General features: G+C 42.2%; 1 protein-coding gene across 5 annotated transcripts in view; it reads left to right on the forward strand.

The window, feature by feature from the left end:
- The window catches only part of wwp2 (WW domain containing E3 ubiquitin protein ligase 2), a 119,967-nt gene that overhangs the window by 94,047 nt on the left and 1,020 nt on the right, over positions 1-24,900 (forward strand). For all 5 annotated transcript variants that reach the window (XM_086072599.1, XM_086072597.1, XM_086072600.1 and 2 more), the window contains 7 exons: positions 3,667-3,826; positions 9,309-9,442; positions 15,803-15,943; positions 19,667-19,787; positions 20,233-20,337; positions 20,496-20,592; positions 24,009-24,081. In XM_086072599.1, coding sequence (XP_085928725.1) covers positions 3,667-3,826; positions 9,309-9,442; positions 15,803-15,943; positions 19,667-19,787; positions 20,233-20,337; positions 20,496-20,592; positions 24,009-24,081 — 831 coding nt within the window. The remainder of the gene's footprint in view (positions 1-3,666; positions 3,827-9,308; positions 9,443-15,802; positions 15,944-19,666; positions 19,788-20,232; positions 20,338-20,495; positions 20,593-24,008; positions 24,082-24,900) is intronic.

Here is a 24,900-nt window from a genome sequence, read left to right on the forward strand (position 1 = left end):
ACAACACACAAGCAAACTAAAACTAAGGATTTAACTAAAATTAATAAAAAGTAACAGAACTGCCCTGAAAACTAGTTAAAATTAAATTTAAAAAACAAAACTCAAAACTATAATAAAAATTCCAAAACTATAATAACCCAGGTATGAGCTCTTTTTTTTCAATATCGTGACCTTTTTTAATATCGCCATCTTTCCCACAATATCGTGATAATTATCATATTGTGAGGTTCTTATCGTGATATCGTATCACGATGTTTGGATATCGTATCACGATGTTTGGATATCGTTACATCCCTAACAGAGATTACGCAAACATTCACACTCAGCACTAACGAGACTGCAGGCGACACACTAACTGCTCCATTCAGGAAGTCCAAATATGGGCATAGTTTATGAGCGTTTCAAAAAGTTTTCCATTATTTTTGATTGGACAATGTGGGCCCATATTTATACAAATTGTTTTGAGACTTAACCATGTCACAAATCTGATATATAAGTGGTTTGAATTTTTTTGTAACATACATACATCATTTAATTTATGATCTAAATTTTTTGGACATGTGTGATACTGGTTTGGTCACCATGTGCATGTCTGACGTTGCCAAGGGCTTACTGTAAATAAATAGTTAGGTTTACAACAGTTAGGTTTACATTACACAGCCAATTTTGTCCTCATGGGCTTTGCTTTACGTTCATTGTTCATGGGTCTGACAACATGATACGGACAAATCTTTGAGTAGCACTCACATATATAGTTTATAAGAGAAAATTTATACTGTAAATGCATTCTTGCCAATGAAATGTGGATGTAGCACGTCTTTTTTTAACCAATTTATTGGGAAAACCATACATCACACTCGGTGGCATTTTTACTGTAGAGACAGTAAATAACATGAAAACGCTGTGGGAAAATTAATATTTTCAGGTTCAGTGGGCTTAGTGGGTGGCAACGTAAGATGGCCACCGGTGGCTTCACTTCTCACTAAGGTGAATAAGTGGCATTGTGAATCCATTCATATATAAGTCCGTGGATGTTGCTCACCGTAGTCCAAGGAACGCTCAAGGAGTTTGTGTGAATGCACAGACACACGGAAAATTAGAGGAAACATGTCCAACTTGCGCATGTAAATCATGTCCTTTTCTTCAAAGTGACTTTCAATGCTCTTGGGTGAAAGTTGACGGATAAACGCTAGCTTTAGTCCTCCTCGCCATTGTCTATTAACGCTGCGCTGCTACTTTCCTGCCACAGGAATTTTTTTATATTTGTGCATTTTCTTGACGGCATACTAATATAGTAATACTAATATACTTCCAAAATTAACTGCTTGACTTACTGCCGCGAGAAGGACACAGAACTGGCAAGGTGTTCTTTGAGAAGATTTCAACATTCTTCTGTTTGGTTATGGAGCATGTGTGCATGTTTGTGACATACTTGGGACTCCATCCGTAGCAAGTAAATGGACTGGCAGCACGTTGCTCTAATGTTGCACCCCTGGTGACATCCTTACAAACGTGCATCAAACGGTGTTGTGTGCGAAACTTGACTGGTGCTTAAACAACCTTAAATGCACTTTGTAACGTTCCAAGTTCAGACATAACCAGAAACAAATATTTGTGTTATTATGCACTTTGAGGTATGTCTAGGTAAGTATGTGACCACAATTATTATTTACAGAATTGTATTTATTTTTGTATTAAAAAAAAAAAAAATGTAGGTGAAAAACACCTCTGGTTCTGGTCAATAACATCTTTGTTAATGTGATTTATGCTGTTTTTGAGATGTTTCCAAATTTAAAAGGGAGATGAATAAAAAGTGAATATTTTTCATCCATATTGGTTTGAAATGTGTCATCAGCTGTTTACTGGTCACCTAATGTGTTTGGCCCGGCTACATTTCTTAATTTGAAAATCTGGCCCAACTGACTTGGTAATTAAATAGCCCTGCAGTATGGTGTAAAAGCGCTATGTAAGTGCACTCCCTTTAAAATACATGACTGCTTTTCAAAACGTCACTAAATGTAATTATTTTTTATGGTCACTGTCTTTTCTTAAGATCCTACATGTTTAGTGAAGCCAGTACAATATTTTAGTGCAGCATATCTGTAGGCAAGGCAGCTTAATTTGTATAGGGCATTTCATACAGACAAGGTAACCCATAATTAAAAGTACATTTAAAAGCAATTACAAACCAAAGAGTTAAAGACCTTTAATACCAAAGTAAAGAAATAAAATGTAGCTTACTAAAATTACTAAAAGAGCATAGCCTACGGTGTAAGAACGTGATTCTGAAAAGCATGATTTAAAAAATATTTTGAATAACCTTAATCATAGGTATAGGAAAAGAGCTGTTTTTAACCTGGATTTAAAAGATTATATACTTTATTGGTATATTTTGAAATGTTGTTCATTTATATTATTCTTTCTGATATCTTTTGTGTGAAATGATTGAATGTCACCCCCATAGTTTATAAATTTATATTCTTTTGTATATCTTCTGTCTTCCTCCCACAGTCATCCATCCAGCACATTGTCTTCCTTTATTTATCTATTTATTTATTTTTAATGGTGTTGGTGTGTCAATTGTTCATCTGTTTTTACATTGTGTCTCTGTCTCCGGTGTCACGTCAGTGGTTTTACCCTATGGTAGGTGACATCATGCTGTTCTACCACAGGGTAGAACCACGGACGGGTTGCTGGGAGGTGTCTGCGTCTGCCCATCAATCCATATCCTCTTTACGTCTTTTCATGTCTGACAAAGGCAGAGATGGAGTTTTTGGTGTTGGTTCTGGTGCTGCAGCTGGTGGTGGTACTTCTGGTATCCCCCCGCTGTGCTCTCTAACATGCATTTTTCTATTGTTTCACAGTTTGTCTTTTTTTGTCTGTTGTACTGTATTCCTAAATGTACAAGCCAAACTATTTGTTTTCTATTTGTACACTATTAATTTAATAGTTGCAGTGCTGTGCGTAGCTTAGTTTTGCAGCATTAAAAATGCCAGCAAAAGAAACATCAAAAGATACATCTAGTTTATTTATTTAGCGCTCGACCTACTTGAAATGTGATTTTATATATATATATATATATATATTAGGAGTGTGAATTGCCTACCTGGTGATTCGATTCATATCACGATTCATAGGTCACGATTCGGTTCGATACCGATTAATCCCGATATAAATCTATAAATTGATTATTGCGATTTTTTTTTTACTCAAATTTAGAAAATACTAATCAGTAAACTTCTACATGTACACTGTAAGATTTGTATGAAAATGTATTTATCTGAAAATTCAGGCTTATAACTGAGCCACTGCATTTAACCAGTCTGTTTCATGTTTGCACTGAAATAAAACATTAAGGCTTAATGTTCCATTAATATAACATTCTTCCATGCTTAATGTGTGAATCCTAACCCTAAGTAAGACGTTTTGTTGAATATTCCTATAAAAATCGATTCGGCCGCATATCGAATCGATTCGAGAATTCCGCGGTGTAATATCGCGATATATTGCCGAATTGATTTTTTTCTAGCACCCCTAATATATATATATATATATATATATATATATATATATATATTATTATTTTTTTTTTCTTACTGTATTACTTACTGTCTTTAATCTTTAATTGCCTTTTAACTCAAATGCATTTGTGCTGTTGCTCTTCAGGGAGTGGTTCTTCCTGCTCTCCCATGAAGTTTTGAACCCTATGTACTGTCTGTTTGAGTATGCTGGCAAGAACAACTACTGCCTGCAGATCAACCCAGCCTCCTCCATCAACCCAGACCACCTCATGTACTTTCGCTTCATTGGACGGTTCATAGCTATGGTAAGTTGACGTGTCCCAATTCGCGTTCGATAGACATATTAGGACTACTGTAACAAGTTACATTCATTAATATTGAATATTTTTTAAATGTAAGTCTTTCATTGTTCAGTAGGTAAACAATAAATGTTCACTCACATAACATTTTCTACCATAAAAGGGACTGAAAGCTCTTTTAAAGACTAATACATTTTTGCAACTTAAAACTCAGTTTGTCAGTACCGCATTAAAAAAACACAGAAACAATGAATATTCACATATAAACGCTGCGACGGCCTCCAGGTTGCCTGGCAGAATGCCACATCAGGACACCTTTCAGGTGGTCTTTATATCATTTCCATTGGCCACCTGCAGGATGATGACCGGTGTTCAGTTCTCCATAGGAGCATCTGGATAACGTGCCCAACCCATCGAAGCTGCTGCTGGATGATGGTGGCCTCTATGCTCAGACATCCTGATCTTGCTAGAATATCAACATGAGGGGTGCGATCCACCCATTTGAGACCTAGGTTACGCTGAAGGCATCGGATGTGGAAGGCCTCGAGTATGGAGTTAAAATCATGCCAAAACCCCACAAACACAAAAAACGTGATTTACTCACACCTAACAATTCACAAACCAACTCAGTTTGTTTTGCACGTAAGAACTGTAACTATCAAACAAATATATTCTGCTTCAGAAACAAATACAGCATTTTTCAAACATACAAAGAAATTTCTTCAATTGCAAAAAAAAAAAATCCTTCAAGTACAAACAAAATTCTTTCGAGTACAAAAATATCTTTCAAGTACAAACTAAAACCTTTCAAGTACGAATAAATGTCCTTCACATACAAAAAAAGCAATTTTACAACTACGGATTACAGTCACGTTACTTTTGGCACTATCTTACCCCTGTCACGTGACTTTTGGCACTAATATTTCGCCTAGCAGATTCACACGCAAATGCCCAGTAATTCACACGCAAATGCCAGTAAACTTTACAGCAGGGGGCGCTGTTGAATCTGAGAGAGCTCAGTATTGTTCATTCGGTAATCTTACCGATTCGACATGTCATCATCATTGCATCATTCTCTTTTTTTTCTTCTCTTTTTCTTTTTTTTTTGTATGTGCGTGGGTGTGGGTGTGCATGTGTGCGTGCGTGTGAGTGTGTACTCATTAATTCACCTAAAACCTATTAAAAATCCCATACCGTTTACCTAAACCGAATACTTCAGAATCCAGCTAGTCGCGAGGTTGTCAGGAGACCCGAGGAAGGATCAAAGAAAAGAAAGGAAAGTGAAATCCAGCACCGACCAAACATCACCCACTACCCACCGGGTTACCAACCAGAATCTTTCACCAACCCCAGAAACATCTAAATTCCAACAAATTAGGGAGACCTCAAGAGACCAAAGGAAAGACTGAAAAGGAAGGAAGGATAGATGAAGCAGAGTGAGATCCACAGACATCAGCCTCCACCAATTCAACGACCAGAGGAAGAAGCAGATTGTGTTTGAATTTCGATAGATGCTGGTGTGGTGGATCTGGCATGCATGAAAACCTCCACCAAAGAGGGGAGCCGTCGACCCCAGCCAGGACAGATCAAGCACAACCCCCGGGCCCCGCGGGGGCCACCGGCCAGAGAGCAAGGCCAGGAGCCAGGAGTTTAAATTAAATTAAGTTACAATTGGAGGGGAGTTGTAGGGCAAAGACGGGGTTTTAGGGCAAAGACGGTGTCTCCACCCCCCCAAAAGTGTGTGTTATGTGCCCTATGTGTCCATTAACAAAGTGTATTGTGCAAAACTAGTGCATTGAGTTAAGAGGAGCGACCAGCGTGGCCCTTCCCAACCGGGCGGGGACAGGAGGCGCACACGCCCACCACCGGGACCCCGGCGGGCATATGGGAACAGCCCGGCGGGACGATAGGGCTCGCCCCTGAATCTGTTTAAGGCCGCCACGACTTTCACAAACGTATTTTTCATTATACTGTTAGAGCCGCGTGCTGGCAAATACATGTTTTTTTCCCGTTTTTCTCCAAGCGAGTTAATTGGACCTACCTCATATTTGCTCAAAAGAATGTTAAGGCCTTCATGATGTTACAACACAAATTAAGTGAGTTTTTGCAGAATGCTGTTGCTTTGACAACACACTGTTCGTCAAGAAAGCAACGATGATTTTAAAGGACCTAAACATGCACGAAAACTCATAACCGAATTTTGTGACTTTTCGGCAAAGGGCTTGGTCATTACAGTGCCGCAAATTGTTAAGATTCATTTATATGACAATAAAACCTGCTCTAGTTTGACCTAGATGATCATATCCTCTCAAAAATTCACATATTTGATGATAGTCCAGGGCTTAAGACGTCTAGAACTTATTTTTCACCGTAGTGGTCAGGCTGTGAAATTCTGTTGCCATTCTGTTTGATGGTCTAAACATGGACGGAAATTCATGAAACACACACACCAGGCCTGGCAAAATAATCAAAATTTTAAGTTTGTTGTGAGATTTTAAGCAGCCCTGGGTGTACATTTTACTTAGCTCTACAAAAATCTGTAGGCATACGAAACAGTCCAAGACCTACAAAAAAATCTCTTGAAGCCATATGATAAACCCAACATGAAGTCAGACGGTTTTGCATAGGGGTCTGCTCAAAAAATCGATACGGCCAGAGTTGGGTGGGTTACTTTTAAAATGTATTCCGCTACAGTTACAAGTTACCTGCTAAAAAATGTAGTTAGTAATGTAATCCAAGTACCATAATATTAAAGTAATGTAACTTGATTACTTTAGATTACTTTTGGATTACTCCAATACCAAGTATGCTCATAAAGACAAAATAAAAAATAAATATCACCACAATATATATTCTATACAATTTGCCCTTGCTATTTGCGGGGGTGATAGGGATCGAGGGGGGGGGGGGTGTCTTGGGGCTTGGGGGCGGCTGGGGCTGGGTTGGGGTGGACGGCGGGGTGGATGGGTGGGCGTGGGGGTCTTGGGGGGAGCAGGGAGGCCGTGGGGGGAGCGGGGGCTGTGGACCGGTGGGGTGCCTGGCGGGCCTGCAGTGCCCCGTCCTGCTGCGTTGGGTTGGGGGCGCAGGCCGTGTTGGGGTGGGGGGCACTCCTGCTCCTGGGTTTGCTCTCCGGCCGGTGGCCCTGGCGGGGCCCGGGGGTCGTCCTTTGGCGCTGCCGCGGCCTGGGGGGCCCTGAGGTGTTGCGCTTGCTCTGTCCTGACAGGGGTCGACGGCTCCCCTCTTTGGTGGACATTTTCATGCATGCCAGATCCACCACACCAGCATCTATCGAAACTCAGACACAATCTGCTTCTTCCTCAGGTCATTGAATCGGTGGAGGCTGGTGTCTGTGGATCTCACTCTGCTTCGTTTGTCCTTCCTTCCTTTCCTCAGTCTCTCCTTTGGTCTCTTGAGGTCTCCCTGATTTGTTGGAATTTAGATGTTTCTGCGGTTGAAGAAGAACTCTGGTTGGTGGCCCGGTGTCTGGTCGGTGCTGGATTTCACTTTCCTTTCTTTTCTTTGATCCTTCCTCGGGTCTCCTGACGGCGGTGTTCGGTTTAGGTGAACGGTATGGGATTTTTTTAATAGGTTTTTGGTGAACTATTGAATACACACACACTCGCACGCACGCACGCACACACACACGCACACATACTCACCCACATACAAAATAATAAAAATAAAAAAATTAATAAAAAGAGAGCAATGATGATGACATTACCGAATGAACAATACTGAGCTCTTTAAAAAAATAAAAGAAGCTAAGCGCGTAGCATGCCGCTGGACTCTCAGCTCAAACTTTCGCTCCGAGTAAGTTCCAGTGAATACCGGTCGCCATCAAAGTAATCCCTATTTTTAATAAATGTACCTGTAATCTGATTACATGTTGTTTCCTGTAACTGTAAGGGAATACAGTTTTAAAAAAAATTATAATCTGATTACGTAGCGGTGGTACATGTATTCCGTTACTCCCCAATCCTGGATACGGCAATATATTGTTGCAGGCCTCTTTACAAAACACGTATCAATACGCAGGCGTCAGAATCAATATTGCACATTAATTTGTAAATAGGCAGTTAACCACTCGTTGCTTGCAGGGCTGTGAGGCAGCAGCCTCTGAAGTTAATTGCTTCAATTAAGTGCACGAGGAGAGAGTGGGGGGAGCGGAGAAAGGAGACACAGTTTAACTTTTAAAAAAAAGTGTACATGTGTAGGTGTCCCACGAATTCAAGTCTGTTCTAAAAATAGTTCACCAGTGATTGGACACTGTGTCTTGCTAAGAAAAATTAAAACAGAGGAAGACTAGCAACATTTATTCATTTAAACTTAACATGGTACACGTGTATTAATGTACCAATTTTCCTATATTTTGTTTAAAAACTAAATAGAATGTGTTAAATGATTTCTTTTTCTTTTTATTTCCCCAAATATTTCAAATAAGCACATTTTAGAGCTGTAATTTTAATACTTTGATATTTTTACTCATATTGGCCCATGCCTATTTTTAAAGTTTTCCAGTGTGTCTGTGAAAGTGGAACCTTTAGTTACCACTTGGTGGTAAACCAGAAGAAGCTAACAAAAACATTTTTGCAACCCAGCATAATAAACATATCCTGTAGATATACATATGCTATAATAAAAATGCATGTAAAGCAATGTAAAATGTCGCCTTAAAGACCATATATTGGGATACATATGTATCGCGATACGTATCGTATCGTGACCCCTGTATCGTGATACGCATCGTATGGTGAGGTTGTTGGCAATACCCAGCCCTAGTTTTGGATTTACTTTCAAATGTTGCCCCATTTTTGGCATGTTGTAGAGTTCACATTTTAAAGAACTCCTCCCACAGATTTTATCGTATTGACTTGAATCTGTGGGTGTTCCATCTAAAGATGTTCCAGATGAAAAGTAAAACCAAAACTTTTTACTTCGCCGCATGCTGTTGCTGTGGCTTTGTGTTGTTTGCCAAGAAAAAGTATGCTGATATAGGTGGTCTAACAATGCACGAAAACTCATTAAATTATACACATTTCTGGACCCCAAAAAATAAATAAATCCATATGTAAAGGTTTATTGTGCCATTAAATAAAACATTTAAAAAAAAATCACATTCCAATGAAGTACTGTACCCCAAATTTGCCCAGGGTGCGAGGACCCTTCATAGCTGCTCGCAGCTCTAGTTGTTGGTGTTTCTTTGGAAGCTGTAATGTATTAATGGCTGCAAGGGCCCTTTTTAGCTGGTCACAGCTCCGTTATGGTTCTTCTCTTCTTGCCATCACTACTACCCTTCTTTGGTGGCATACATTTTTTTGGGAAAGAAATCAAGAAATTGTGAGATATGCTGAAACTCCAGTTGTTCAACTCTGTTGGATCGAGTTACGGTGTCATATCTTCCACTTTTATAACCGTTGTTTCTGTGTGAAAATATGACAGATAAGTATGACAAAACTGTGAATATTGACATGAATAATACTCCTTGCAGGCTCTCTACCATGGGAAATTCATCGACACAGGTTTCACACTTCCGTTTTACAAGCGAATGCTGGACAAAAAAAACACACTCAAAGACTTGGAGTCCATCGACCCTGAGTTTTATAACTCCATCATGTGGGTCAAGTAAGTATTTAAATGAGTCTTCACATATTTATAGAAGGTGCTTTTGTGAACAAAAGTGCATTAACATCATTCACCTGCCTACACATTACGTACTCTACAGTAAACCCCCTCCATCGCTGATTCCATTGAGGTCCTGCTATTTCACAGATTTTTTTTTTTATCCTGCTTTTTAAAGCAACACACCATTAATTCAAAACTAACTAGCTATTCTGTAAAATGGTTAATGTGATAATCAGTGGTACTTCAACTTTGAACCCTTAAACTCTTCCCTGAAAAAAAAATCTATTTATGTTGAGCGATTCTGATTTTAAGGTACTTTTTAGGGATATTTTAACATTAATAAGTACAGTAGCGACCATTTTTGGACAGTCATCGACTTGATCATCGTGACGTATTGCATGCTGTAAACATGCATAGAATAACATGGCATGACTACAAAGAGACTCATGAGGAATCATTGCATCCCATGACAGAGGTCAAAGGGGGAAATACGCCCTATAGAAAGAACCACTTCTTCAAAAGCATTACAGCTAAGGGGGACTCACCAATGATTTGTGTCCAGCCGAAAGTAAAGAGGAAACTGTGGCTGATGAGGAGAACGCATTCAGATGATGTATGTAGGACTACATTGGTCACCTTGGAAATGTAATTTGTGGACGTCCCTAACCTGGACAGTAAACATCCAGCTCACTTTTACTTGCTAGACATGCTACATTTTGTTGTGCTCCGCGTGCTTTCCCCTACATTAGGAGAGGCCACCCCCAAGACCCCACTCCTCCACGAAGGGCATCAAACCTGACATACTAAGAATTACTCTGATTAGAATTGGCACAGTATTTGGCATCAAAGACAGCATTTTTCTTGCCCATTACGTCAACAAACCTACATTAAAATCAAATAAGGCAGCTGTTGTTTACGCACCTGATACGTCGTCGCAATCATGTGACCTGGGCAATGCCGTTGCCCAGGGTATGTTATGTTATGTTATGATACTTAATCAGATAAAAAAAAGAAATTCAGGGAATGAGATGCCAGTGATATTGGCACTTTTATTATTTTTATACAATGCCTAATACGAATACTGGCAAAAGAGTTTTAAGTGGTGCATTGCTTTAAGCCTAAAGAAAGTGACAGCTGTAGGTTAATGGCTGTTGGTTTGTTTTATAATCTATATTTATGAACTTGATTATTTATTGCAGTATATTGAGATTCACCATTCACCCCAAAAAATGTCTTCACTAAATGTCCCACAAAGAAAAACCCTATTAATTGCCAATGACACATTAAACTAAATAAATTCACATCCTTCCCATTTCAAATTCAAAACATTCATCTCATCCAATCTGTATTGTTTTTGTAAAGATTCTTATTCTTATTATTATTTACAGGGAGCATACTTTTGCTCCCTTCTCTTACACATTTCATCCATCCATCCATCCACTTAAAAACAACCACCGCTATGTGCAAAGAGCAAAAATTAGCCATACAACAACCAAGACAGGTAAAGCAATAAATGTAAAAAATGAAATTGGCATCATTAAACGTGATCAGAACACCCCTTGTTTATTATTATTAGTAGTAATCATTTTTCAGTTTGTGGTTTCGTTATCATAATTGTAAAGCATGCAGCTGGTTTTAATCAAGTTTGGATTTACACCAAAATAGTATAGTTATTAAGTTATTCAAACCCAAAAACTTGTAAATAAGTTTTTCAATACTTTGTCATTCACTCCCAAAAACATATTTACACTTTTTTTTTTGTTATGCAAGAGCCTACAGAAGGCTTTAATGCAGCTTCTGACATGAAGAGGTGGCTTAAAGCATTGGTTATTACCAAAAAATGGCCAGCAAGTGGTACCAGAGTATAAGAGATCAGCCAGGGCCATGTTGCAACAAGCTCTTTTGGCCAGTGTTTTCACTTTACTTTTTTCCACTGATGAAAGAAAAGACTAATCTTTCTTTTGGTAGGTTCTGTGTTATTGTAGCAATAGAACACACTATTGCACGCACGCACTGTACTTGGAAAAGGCAGAGCGGGCTGACCACAATTTCACACATGGCGGACGCTGCAGGAGGGAGCATTGCAACTCATTCATGATTAAAACCTGTCATATACAAGACAACTGATGGCAAGACAATTGTGGAGGATGAACTTCTCACTTTTCTTGCTACAAAAATGAGGACTTTAAATCAGAAAGACATCGTCTTGTTGGCGATAAACACGTTTGACACCAAGGCGATTGAAGCGTCTAAGAAAGTGTTGTTTGAACTTTGCCCTAGGATTACGCAATGATGTGTTGGACATAAAGGGCAAAACAAAGATACCAACAATATAAAACTCTTTCTCAGTGTGCTGAACCAATGTGGGGAGGATATCCCTGGATCTGTGTGTCACTATCTTAACGATCTACCGCCGATCTCATTTGCCAGCCTGGACGTTTCCTGTTTGCTTCGGAGAATGGAGCACCTGTGTGCTGAGCTGGGTGCGCTAAAGCACATTACCTCGCTGCAGGCTAACGTCTGTGAGACGGTTCGAACCGGTGTGGCGGAAGTGAGCGGCCGGGTGTCTGCGCTGGAGGCCCGGTCGAGCGGTACGTTGGCTGGTGCTGGTGTTCCGGACAGTGATGGCAGTGGTGGCCCAATGGCACCGGCGTGGCGGGATGACAACAGTAAACCGTCTAGGCCGAGGGTGCAAAACAACAAGTGGCAGCGGGTGCACGAGCCTCTGAGGTGGAACCAAGTGCCACGGAGTGGGGCTTGTCTGTATGCCCTCCTGATCCGACGCCTGGGAATCGTACTGGGGTGAAACTTTTTGGCCACAGTGTTAGCAGAACCTCAACGAAAAATGTTTCAGCTGAGTTCGTGCCCACTACTGGTACTCCTCGGTGGAGTAAAGTTGTTAAGAAAGGATGGCCTCGGCAGAAACTGAAGAATACAGTGCTGGGAATGCCCGTTGTTGCCACTGGACAAAAGAAAGCTGGATCTATATCAATAATCGGCACTGGCGCTGAAAGTACTATAAAAGTCGTAAAGACTAAAATAGTGAGTGATTTTGCCACGAGATTCTGTCCAGATCTGGATGCAGAGACGCTGTCAGAATATCTTATGTATTAAGTCAAAACTTAATAGGGATGTGACCTGCCTGAAAATCGATTGTGCACGTAGCCGATATAGCTGTCTTAAAGTTACTGCAGAATGGCAGGACATTAATGAATTATAGCCTGAAGGGACTTTGGTCCGCAGGTATTATGAACCGCGTAAAGCTCCTTCAGGCCTTCAGGCCGATTATGTGCACTGTGCCCCCTTCGCAAGGAGGGGTAAATGTGCAAGTGGCTGTTGAATGAATGATGAAAGTTGTGTCATACAATTTGCGTGGACTGCCTACTGGGCAAGGGGCTGGGGATAAAACACGGCGTATTGTTGTTGACGCACTCTTTGAGAGTTTTGATATTCTATGTATACAGAGACTGTTATTTGTACAAGATCTGGACAAACTCAATACTGTGCACAGTGACTTCTATGGGCAGGGGAGTCCACAACTGATTTGAGCTTGGGTATAGTGCGCGGCAGAATACCTGGTGGGGTAGCAATTTTGTGGCATAGGAAATTTGACCCATTCATTTCTGTAATTTGGCTTGAGGTTGACTGAGCCATTGCAGTTAAAGTTACACATGATAGGAATACTTTTATTATTTTAAATGTTTATACACCCTATGAATCTTACCAGAATGAAAGTGAATATCTTAATAGGCTAGCTTTTATCAGTTATTTTTTTTTACTAAAAATGAATACACGTGTATCTTTTTAATGGGTGATATGAATACCGATATATCAGATGATCGGTCCTTGTTTGGGCGACATTTGAAGGAGTTTTGTGGGAATGATAAGCTTATGCTTTCAACTGAGAAATCTTACCAGATGATAGTTATACCTATATTAGTGAAGCTTGGCATACAACATCTTGGCTGGATCACTGTACATGCACAGCTGATGCACACAACTGCTTGGTGGGAGCTGAGATCTTATATAGCCTAGCTATTGCGGATCATATTCTAGTTTCTATGACACTTCTGCAATGATGGTACATGTAGAAAACTAGACTGGGGGAAAATCAGATTATGATCTCTGGCAGTATAATTATCAAACTGATATAACCCTGAGTAATGTTGGCATCCCATGTGAAGCTATCATATGTGATGACAGAAACTGTAAAAAACAAACAAAAAAACTAACAAAACAAAAACAGGAACATTGCATGGCTGTATTCAACATGTATGAACAGATAGTGACAGTGCTTCTTAATGATAACAGTTTCCTTATCACTGAGAAGACAAAGCATAAAATTATGCCTGGTTGGAGTGAGCATGTGTCTGGCTTATATTCAGAGGCTAAAGATGCCACTCAAAAATGGGTATTGGCTGGTAAAGTAAGATATGGGCCACAGTTTGAAAAGAAGAAAGAAGCAAATGCTAAGTTTAAGTATGCGCTGCATTTTATTAAGTAGAATGAACAGATGTTGAGAGCAAACTCTATGGCAGGAAAACATGGGCAGAAAGACAGTACTGCCTTCTGAAAAAAAGTTAAAAGAATGAACAACAGTAAAATACCCCGGTCGTCTAATATTGTTGGGATTTCTGGAGATAGACATTGCTGAGTTATGGCGAAGGTATTACAGTAAGCTTTTTAACTGTGTTCAGAGTGCTGATTTTAATATATGTGCGGTTGACGCTAATAATGGTATGGTGATTAAACCAGATGAAGTGTGCTATGCTATTGGAAAACTGGCACTAAACAAATCATGCGGTTCTGATCAGATAACAGCTGAACACCTGAAGTATGCTAGCAAAAGAATATTCGTGCTGCTCTCTATTTGTTGTTCTGGCTTTCTATCACATGGCATACTGCCTGAATCCATGCTGTCCGTAATTTTGGTGCCAGTACTTAAAGATAAAACATGTAAAGTATCAAGCTTAGATAATTATAGACCAATTGCAAGTACATTATCTAAAGTCTTAGAGTGAATTTATTAGGCTCTAGGGATATGTAATGAGTTCTGAATATCAATTTTGTTTTAAAAATGAACATAGCACAGACTTATGTGTCTACACATTAAAAGAAATGGTGTCCAAATATAATAGGCACAACTCAACTGTGTTTTTGTGCTTTTTAGATGCATCTAAGGCTTTTGATCGCATCAACTATGGCAAACTCTTTATTAAACTGCAAGAACGAAGGGGTTCCTTCATACTTACTACGTATTATGCGCTACTGGTATACGAAACAAACAATTCAAGTTAGATGGGGGACGACTGTATCAACAAGTTTTCCTGTCACCAATGGGGTAAGACGGGGGGATATTGTCACCGGTCCTGTTCAATTTGTACATGGACGAACTGTCAAAGAAATTATGTGACTGTAAGACTGGCTGTATGGTGGGTGACAGGCTCATTAATCATTTAATATCTGCAGATGACTTAGTATTTATGACACCTTATAGGGCCGGTCTACAGCAACTACTTAAAGTATGTGCTGAGTATGGGGTGCAATATGACATCCAATATAACCCCAGGAAAACTGTGGTAATGGTAATTAAATCTAAGGTAGATAAAAAGCAAATATTTCCATATTTTTATTTGTCCAAACAAGAACTTCATATTGTATCAAAGGTTAAATATCTAGGCCATGTTTTGAGGGATGATTTAAGTGATGATGATGACGTGCTGCGACCGTGCAGGAAGCTATATGCCCAAGCAAATGTGCTTGCGCGGAAATTTAGTATGTGTTCTGATGATGTCAAAATTTAACTCTTCAGAGCCTACTGTATTCCATTATACTCCCCACATCTATGGAGCAACTATAGCAAAGGGAAAATTAATAAGATTAATGATGCACTCAGAATCCTGTTAAAAAATATCCTAGGTGGGAGAGTGCAATTCTCTTGTTTGTTTCCTCAAATGTTCCAAAATTTCATGCACTTTTAAGGAATTTTATGTATAAATTTATGTACAGAAATAACAGATCTAATAACGGAATTATAAAGTCGATAAATGATCCCTCTCTAAGTGATTTTAGGTACACTTCAATGTTCTGGAAATATTGGTTACATGAACTGTATGTTTTTTAAACCAAGGGTTAATTTGTTGTGTGCTTATTTTAGTGTGTTAGGTTTCTTGTGTTTTGTTGTATTGTTTGTTGGTTGGTCTTAATGGACTTGAGTCTGACAATAAAGCTATACTAATATTCTGTGGGCCTTGCAAAATCAGTCAAAATCCAGTAAAACAGCTGGTAATGAAAGGGGTGTCTTTAGTGAAAATGGTTGGGAGGGAATGAGTTAATAAAATATGTCCTTCTTGTCTCCAGAGAGAACAGCTTGGAAGAATGTGGTGTCGAGTTGTATTTTGCACAGGACATGGAGATCCTTGGAAAAGTGTCCACCCACCAGCTGAAGGATGACGGAGAAAACATACTGGTCAATGAGGAGAATAAGGAGGAGTACATCAGGTAAACAACCATCTCATTCCTCATAGTTCAGCATGTAGGGGAAAATGAAACCAACAATTAATTGATGCAATGCTAAAGCCGTGTCTACACGGAGTCAGGGTTTATGCAAATAAAATATATTTTTCTGCGTTTTGCCCTGTTATCCACAATCCGGGATTTTTGTTTTCATTAAAAACGTTTTTTTTTTTAAACAAACAAACAAAACAAAAACAAAAAAACAGATTGACGGATTTCTCCGGAACTGAGATTTTCGTCGCACATGTTATTCTATTAATTCTATTTATGTTATTTTTATTAATATTGTGTGAATGATGAAAACATTAACACATATTTTATTTTTTTATTTTTAAGGGTAAGAGTCGCGATGATGACGCAAGGGAAAAAAGAAAGACAAAAATAAGAATCACAAAGTTCGTTGACAGCATCATCCAGCAGCGGGCTGCCATGTTGGTTCTCACAGAGTCTCGTGGGGTTGCAGTCACAGCGCCATAATTCTGAACACATTTCACAACACTTCAATGATGACAGCATGTGTGACTCAGTGATTAGTGAGGCGGAGCATTGACCAGTAAACAGGAGACAAGGGTTCAAATCCCACCTTAAACTAATTGCGTTTCAAGTTTTTTCCCGTTTATCATTCAACTACAATTAAAAATTTGTCATTTTAACATAATTTATCTTTCAATTTACTATATAAGCATTCCAGAAACATTCCACATGCATTCAAATATTAGCATTTAGCTTTCAGCATTCACACGCAATTTCGGCAGAAACTGCACTTTATCTAGCTTATAGCATTATTATTATTTTTTTTGAAGAGCTCAGTATTGTTCATTCGGTCATGTCATCATTGCTCTCTTCTTTTTTTTTTTCTCTCTCTTTTTTCTTTTTGTATGTGAGTGAGTATGTGTATGTGCGTGCGTGCGTGTGTGTGTATTCGTTAGTTCACCAAAAACCTATTAAAAAATCCCATACCGTTCACCTAAACCGAACACCGCCGTCAGGAGACCCGAGGAAGGACCAAAGAAAATAAAGGAAAGTGAAATCCAGCACCGACCAGACACCACCCACCGGGCCACCAACCAGAGTCCTTCACCAACCCCAGAAACATCTAAATTCCAACAAATCAGGGAAACCTCAAGAGACCAAAGGAGAGACTGAGGAAAGGAAGGAAGGACAGACTAAGCAGAGTGAGATCCACAGAGACCAGCCTCCACCGATTCAATGACCTGAGGAAAAAGCAGATTGTGTCTGAGTTTCGATATATGCTGGTGTGGTGGATCTGGCATGCATGAAAATCTCCACCAAAGAGGGGAGCCGTCGACCCCTGCCAGGACAGAGCAAGCGCAACACCTCAGGGCCCCCCAGGTCGCGGCAGCGCCAAAGTACGACCCCCGGGCCCCGCCAGGGCCACCGGCCGGAGAGCAAACCCAGGAGCAGGAGCGCCCCCCACCCCAACACGGCCCGCGCCCCCAACCCAACGCAGCAGGACGGGACACTGCAGGCCCGCCAGTCACCCCACCGGTCCACAGCCCCCGCTCCCCCCACAACCCCCCTGCCCCCTATCCACACCCGCCATCCACCCCAACCCAGCCCCAGCCGCCCCCAAGCCCCCAGACACCCCCCCACCCCCAGCACCCCTCACCCCGGACCCCACCCCCACCAACCGGCAGCCCCCGACCCCCAGCTCCCGGGGATCCCCCGCACCCAGGCATCGGTGCCGAAGAGGGGCTGGACAGCGGAGCGGAGAGGGCACCCGCGCCCACCCCACCCCTCGCCACGTGGAGGGACGGAACACTGGGGGCAGAAGAGGAGATGGGGGCACCGGAGGACCGTCAGCACCCCCGAACCCTAGGCCCAGTGGGGAAAGGCCCCGGTCCAGCGTTCTTAGTGAAAGCTAACCCCTGTTACTGAGTCCGCCAGCTCGCCGACTGGCGAACTCTACCCCTAAACCTTGAATGTGACCCCACCCAGTGTATATACAAGTGTGTGTGTGTGGTGCATTAAAATTGGGAGTGGGTGAACCGGAGCAGAGGGAAATTATATCCCCACGCTCCGATCCACCCGCCTCCCAGGCATGTCAGTGAGTGTATGTGGTGCATTAAAAAAATAAATAGGGTGGGGGGCAGCGGGGACACGGACAGGGGACCGCAGCACTGCTGTATACTGCGGTCTGCCCCAACCGATGGCACCACCCCCCCCCCCCCCCCACACACACACACACAGTTGTGTGGTGCATTAAATTTGGAGGGGAGTTGTAGGGCGAAGACGGTGTTTCCACCCTACCCCACCCCCCCAAAGTGTGTTATGTGCCCTATATGTCTATAAAAGGAGGCGCACCCGCCCACCAAACCCCCACCCACCCCGGCGGGCATATGGGACCAGCCCGGCGAGGCGATAGGGCTCGCCCCCCGGATACTGGGGCCCGCCCGAGGTGCCAGGAGGTCCACGGTAGCGGGGCGGGCACAACACCAAACCCACCCACTTCCCGGCCCCCGGAGCGCCGAGACCCGGGCCACGGATGGAGCCCCCGGCCCAGGGAGGGAAGGGAGGGGGGAAGGAGATGACAAGAATGGCAAGGGGCAGCGGCAGGGCCGCAGAGAGAGGGGGAGAGGAGGAGGAAGGGTGACGAGGGAGAAGGGACAGGGAGGCGGAGGACGGGCGGGGAGAGGCGAGGAGGGAGAGGCAGCAAGGGGGAGGAAGGGGGAGGGGAGAGGGAACCACGGGACACCCCGGCGACCCATAGGCCCCGAACCGCGTCGCCGGGCCCAGAGCGACGGACCGCGCCGGAGCGGCGGCGCCCCGGACACCAGGGAGAGCCCCGCAACGCAGCACCCCCCAAGAGACCCAGGGAACGGCCAAGACGCAGCCGCCAACAGAGGGGCAGACCCGCCCACGCCCAGCCAGGGGGGGGGACAGCACCTATAGAATTAACCCACTGGCATGCAGTGAATCCGAATATTAACCCTTAGTGCCCATTGGAGGTGAATCTGCTCGATCCTGTTGGCAGCAACTGGGTTCCTGACTCTAAAAACACAACCATTAGTTACAAATTGCCAAATACAGAAACATCAATGTAAGCTCTCGCTAACAGGCAGAATTAAGTAACCAAATTTAGGTTAAAATATTCTATATATATATATATATATATATATATATAGCTTATAGCATTTTATTCCGCTCTTTTTTTGTCTGGTAACAACTCCTACAGAATATATCAGATTTACACCGCTCCAATTTTCCAATGGATTTGGGGCAGCACGGTGGCTAACTGGTTAGCACGTCCGCCTCCCAGTGCAGAGGATGTGAGATCGAGTCTGGGCTTCGGCCTTCCTCCGTGGAGTTTGCATGTTCTCCCCCGTGCTTGCGTGGGTACTCCGGTTTCCTCCCACATTCCAAAGACATGCATGGCAGGTTAATTTAATACTCTCAATTGTCCATATGTGTGATTGTGAGTGTGGATGGTTGTTCGTCTCTGTGTGCCCTGCGATTGGCTGGCAACCAGTTCAGGGTGTACCCCGCCTACTGCCCGAAGCTAGCTGGGATAGGCTCCAGCGCCCCCCGCGACCCTTGTGAGGACTAAGCGGTTAAGAAAATGGATGGATAGATGGGTTGGATTTGGTTTCAAAAATAACCGGCGACATCTCGACATTATACTCAGAATGAATCATCTAAATGGTAGCCATTTAAACCCTAAAAATACAATGTTTCTCTTTGCTTCAGCTTACTTACAGACTGGAGGTTCACACGTGGGGTAGAGGAACAAACCAAAGCCTTTTTGGAGGGCTTCAATGAGGTAGTTCCTCTGGAATGGCTTCGCTACTTTGATGAGAAGGAGTTGGAGGTGAGGCCACACCAAATCTTCCCTCATATTTGAAGCGGAATTCAAGTGAAGTCACCTGTTATCGGGCTTGTAGGCACTTTGTCAATTTTTAGTCAACAGCAAGTGGCAGTGCTGCATTATGTCAGCCTTCTTGGATGGCTGTAAACAGTAGATTTGTTTTCTTAATTCTTATTCCACAACTACAGTATTAATCGCTATACCATGTTTAGACTATTATGTGTACATAGACCATATTTAAGTAGTGGTGGATAATAATAGCATTCCACTTCCACTTGTTTTTGTCTGAGCTTATTTTGGCAAATTCATGATTCAAGATTTTGTATTTGCCATATACACACTAAAACATGTTGATCAAAATTACAAAAAGAGCCGACAAATACTGTACGTTTTAAACCACACACATACCTTCTGTTGGCGGACTAATTTATCTGCTTTGCTTTGTCAGCTAATGCTGTGTGGGATGCAGGAGATTGATTTGGTGGACTGGCAGAAGAACACCATCTACCGACATTATACCAAGAACACCAAACAGATCCACTGGTTCTGGCAGGTGTGTGCAAGGAGCTATTCCCTTATCCTATTTCACTTTCTACATATTTTGTAATTACAAAAACTCAATAGGTGTCTTATGAGTAAGGATGTGATAACTGTTATTGTGTGACTCATGGTGCCAATTGTTAGTAAGATCAAGTGTTCGTGTTCCTCCAGGTGGTGAAAGAGATGGACAACGAGAAGAGAATCCGTCTTCTTCAGTTTGTTACAGGGACCTGTCGTCTGCCTGTTGGAGGCTTCTCTGAGCTTATTGGTACAGGTTCACACAGCTCTGAAGATTTTTTTGTCAATCATGTGGAACTGGGAATTTTAATTTGGTTCAGCTGACGTATGCAAAAAAAGGTTGTGTTGTGCAGTTACTAGAGCTAGAAGCAATACAATTATAATCAGGGCTGCACATAAGCGGTGCGCCAGTGATGTTGAATATTGTGCTCCAGTCTATCTGTGTGGTTTAGTGTCCTAAAGGCTAGAACAGTCCAGTGTCAATTTGAAGTCGAGTCAGCTGCCACAAACGATTGCTCCCGAAAGGGAACTTCAAAATAAAAGCTTTGATGCAGCCTCTCAACTGCAAAGAACGGTTGAAGAAATGGTAGTTATTACACAAACGGCCAGCAGGTGGCAGCAGAGCATAGGAAATGAACCAGGACCATGTCGCAAAAAAACAAAATTACTCAGAATTCTAAATAGATTTGTGAATAATGATGAAACTTAGCTATATTCTAATGCTAATTACTGCAAAATGGAAACAGATATAATTATATATTTTTCCCTGATGAAAGAAGAGACTTAAATCTTTATTTTGGTAATTTTTATAGCAATAGAACACAATATTCTGTGGGCCTTTCAAAATCAGTCAAAATCGAGTAAAACAGCCGGGAGTGAAGGAGATTATTTTCGTGAAAATGGCTGGGATTGAATGAGTTAATGTCTTCGAAATATTTTTTGAACATTTATTGGAGTATGATTTTCATTCAATATTTTCAATACATATATTGAATAAATTGCAGGGCACATTGATTATCGGCACTTGGAACGTATCTGTCTTATGAGCATTGCTTCGCCATCGATCAAGAGCGGGTTACCCCGCCGCCGAGCGCTCCACCCCCTCGATTCTCTGTTCCACCGAGCACTGCCTTTGGAAGACCCCTTCTCCCGCACGCAGCCCGCAGCCTATGTTGTGGCCCCCGGGCTCGGCCGAGGCACCAACTGCCTCCCAACTCTTCTCCTTTGACCCACTGGAAAATAAACTAACCAGGAGTCCCTCAGTGGCAGCGAGTGAAGACGGAAGGCGCCTGTTTGTCTTCATGCGTAAAAGCTCTAAATTCCAAGTGCACCGCTTCGGGCTGGTTGCGGCTGAGCCTGGATGTAGGCGGCAGCCCCTGATAGCTCGCCTGGAGGTTCAGAGCTGGGAACGCAGAGTGCGTTAAAGCTTGGCCAAGTAGAGTTGGGGAAGCATGTGCAGGAGAGCTGTGTGGTTTTCTGTCCATATCGCTGCGCCGTAGCTTTGATGGTCCAAAATTATGTCCTTATACATCCGTGGTGCAAAAAAAGGGTGGACAACGGTGATAAGTAAGCTAGCTGATCACAGACATACTGCAAGTCAGAGGAGGGCAATTTGTTTTTCGAATGGAACATGCAATGGTTATGTTAAATATGAATTTAATGTATTTTTTACAAAAAAGTATATTGTATTGTTTCAATAAGCTGACATTGTTGTCACACCAATATAAGAATGTTGTTGTAATTAGGAAATAGAAATAAAACTGAAAAAAACTTTACATCTACATATCTACACATACAACAAACCTTGCCCAGATGTACCTGAGGTTTTTAAGTTCAGCCATGAGTGGGTCGGGAGTGAAAAAAATGAGTACCAAACAACCTCTGATGCTCATTTGAGAATCATGCCTTTATATAAGTTTATTTTAGCATCTGTAGATGACTCATTATATGCAGGCATCTGTTTTACTGAGCAAATAATTATCCTTATGCTTCTACACACAAAAAAATAAAACTGTTTAAGTCTTTCAAGAGCCTCCTGGCATTCCAGAGAAGTGGGAATCAGAAGATGCTATCCAGGTATAGAGAACAAAATGGACAAGCAAGAAATCTTAAAACAAGTGGCAGATTGAAACATAAGATGTTTTATTTCAGTTGACCCACTTTAGCACGATGTGTTTTTTTGTGTCTTATTTATTTTAATTTCACTTTTGAGCATTTTAACGCTTCCTTGGATCAGAAAGTATGTTGATCCAGACATAATCAACAGATCCCCATGAGAATAAACACTGTGGAAACAGAGACAAGTAAAAGGTCCGTAGGAAAGAAACATTTAGACCTAATGTAGGTAGGCTTTCTGCTACTGCCCCCATTTGGAGCCAGGCCAAGGACTCAAAGACGAGCACCTGGGGTCTGGGTCTGTACCCATTGGGCCGGGTGGTGAGTTCCCCATGTCATGGACTCACCACCTGTGAGAGAGACCATAGGGCTCGGGTGCAGTGTGAGCTTAGTGATGGCCGAAGGCGGTCCCCGGCCACAGAACCTGGCTCGAGGGAGAGTCACCTCCCTGGCAGGGCAGAAGCCCAAGCTTGTGTCAAGGTCAAGAAGTTCTGGCTAGACATAGTTGGGCTCACCTTGACACACAATTTTTGCTCTGGTACCAGTCCTCTTGAGAGGGATTGGACTGGCTTCCCTCTGCCTTCGGGTGGCGGGACAGGTCCTGACTCCTGCTGGGGACCCCATCATTTTGCTGGGATAATCCAATGCTCACGTGGGCAATGACAATGAGACCTCGAAGGGGCGTACATGGGAGGAACACCCACCAGATTAGAACTATATGCTTGTCATGCGTCGTTCATAGCAAAACACCATGTTCAAACATAAGGGTGTTCATACGTGCACTTGGCACCAGGACACGGTAGGCCGAAGTCTGATGATAGACTATGTCAGGGTTCACCAATTCCGGCCCGCGAGGTCCGGAGTCCCGCAGGTTTTAGATGTTTCCGCCTACCAACATACCTAATACTAAAGATCAAGATCATTATCAGGCATGCTGGTGAATTAATTATATAAATCAGGTGTGCTAGTGGGCGGAAACATCTAAAACCTGCAGGACTCCGGACCTCGAGGACCGAAATGGGTGAACCCTGGACAATGTGGTTGTTTTGGGAACTTGTGGCCGCATATCTTGGACACTTGTGTGAAGAGAAAGGCGGAGCCGGTAACTGATCACCACCTGGTGGTGTGTTGGCTCCGATGGTGGGGAAGATGCTTGTCCAACCTGGCAGACCTAAACGTGTTGTGAAGGTCTACTAGGAATGTGGAGAGTCCCCTGAAGGAGTTTCAACTCCCACCTGGCAGAACCTCGCCCATGTCCCGGGGGAGGCGAGGAACATTGAGTACAAGTGGACCATGTTCTGTACTTCGATTGTTGAGGCGGCTGACCGGAGCTGTGGCCGTAAGTAGCCGTTGGTAGACACTAGCAATAAAGGATGCCATCAAGCTGAAGGAGTATTGGGCCTTTTGGTGGCGGTATTGAGAGTTAGTCAACATTCGATTGAGTCAAGTCTTAAGTTGTACATAATCATATTACATATTCATATTGATGTTATGTATCAAAAGATGTAGTACATAATTTTGCTTCTTTTTTTTCTTTTGTTTTACTTGCAGGAAGTAATGGTCCCCAGAAGTTCTGCATAGACAAAGTGGGGAAGGAGACTTGGCTTCCAAGAAGCCACACATGGTAAGAACCCAAAACACTGGTGAACATTAGAGAATAGTACTGGAGTTCCGGCACATTCATTCTTGGCTATATTGTTGTAGGATTCTGGACAAACAGAATAGAAAAAATGGATATGGTTAATCCGTCATAATTATTATTATGCCCTGGTCAGACTACAAGAAAATAGCCCGACAGACGTAGTGAAGACAAACGGAGCGATTTTGAGTCTTGACATAGTGTCACCCGTGTAGTGTGACACGTTCAACGATTAGTCACCTGGTGTCTTGGACGCTTCACAACCACCACCGCGAAAGTCTTATCATGTTAGTATTATCGCTCATCTTGTCGCAGTGTGACATACCTATGTCATCGTCCTTTTGGTTCCACAGAATTGACCAATAGCGAGAGGGAGTGAAACGCCAATCACACACTGACTAACCCTAATAATTTCAGAGATTTGGTAAAAGTAGTGATGGGCACATATTTAGTGAGGATCGATCACGTCTTTGGGACAAACGTATATCTTTTTATAGATGGCCTTGATAGCCTCTCCGCTATTCATCTTTTTTTTACCCCCTCGAAGGACAGTTTGGAGTGAATGTGCGTATCAAATGCACCGTACTAAAACAAGTCAAATACAAAGAAATATTTAAGCAGTATAGAAATTACTCAATAACACAATATAATATGTCAGTGTTTGATAAAAGAATAAAACAATATGTCATCCCCAAATTAATTAACAAAATAGGCTATATTACCCTGACACATGTAAATAAATTAAAATACAGTACTAATTGGCTGCTAAATCACATTTTAAACACTACTGAGCAGGGAGCGCGA

This window comes from Leptonotus elevatus, chromosome 4 (assembly GCF_054856555.1).
Source record: "Leptonotus elevatus isolate MCC_2025b chromosome 4, RoL_Lele_1.0, whole genome shotgun sequence".
In the NCBI taxonomy this organism is placed as follows: Eukaryota; Metazoa; Chordata; class Actinopteri; order Syngnathiformes; family Syngnathidae; genus Leptonotus; species Leptonotus elevatus.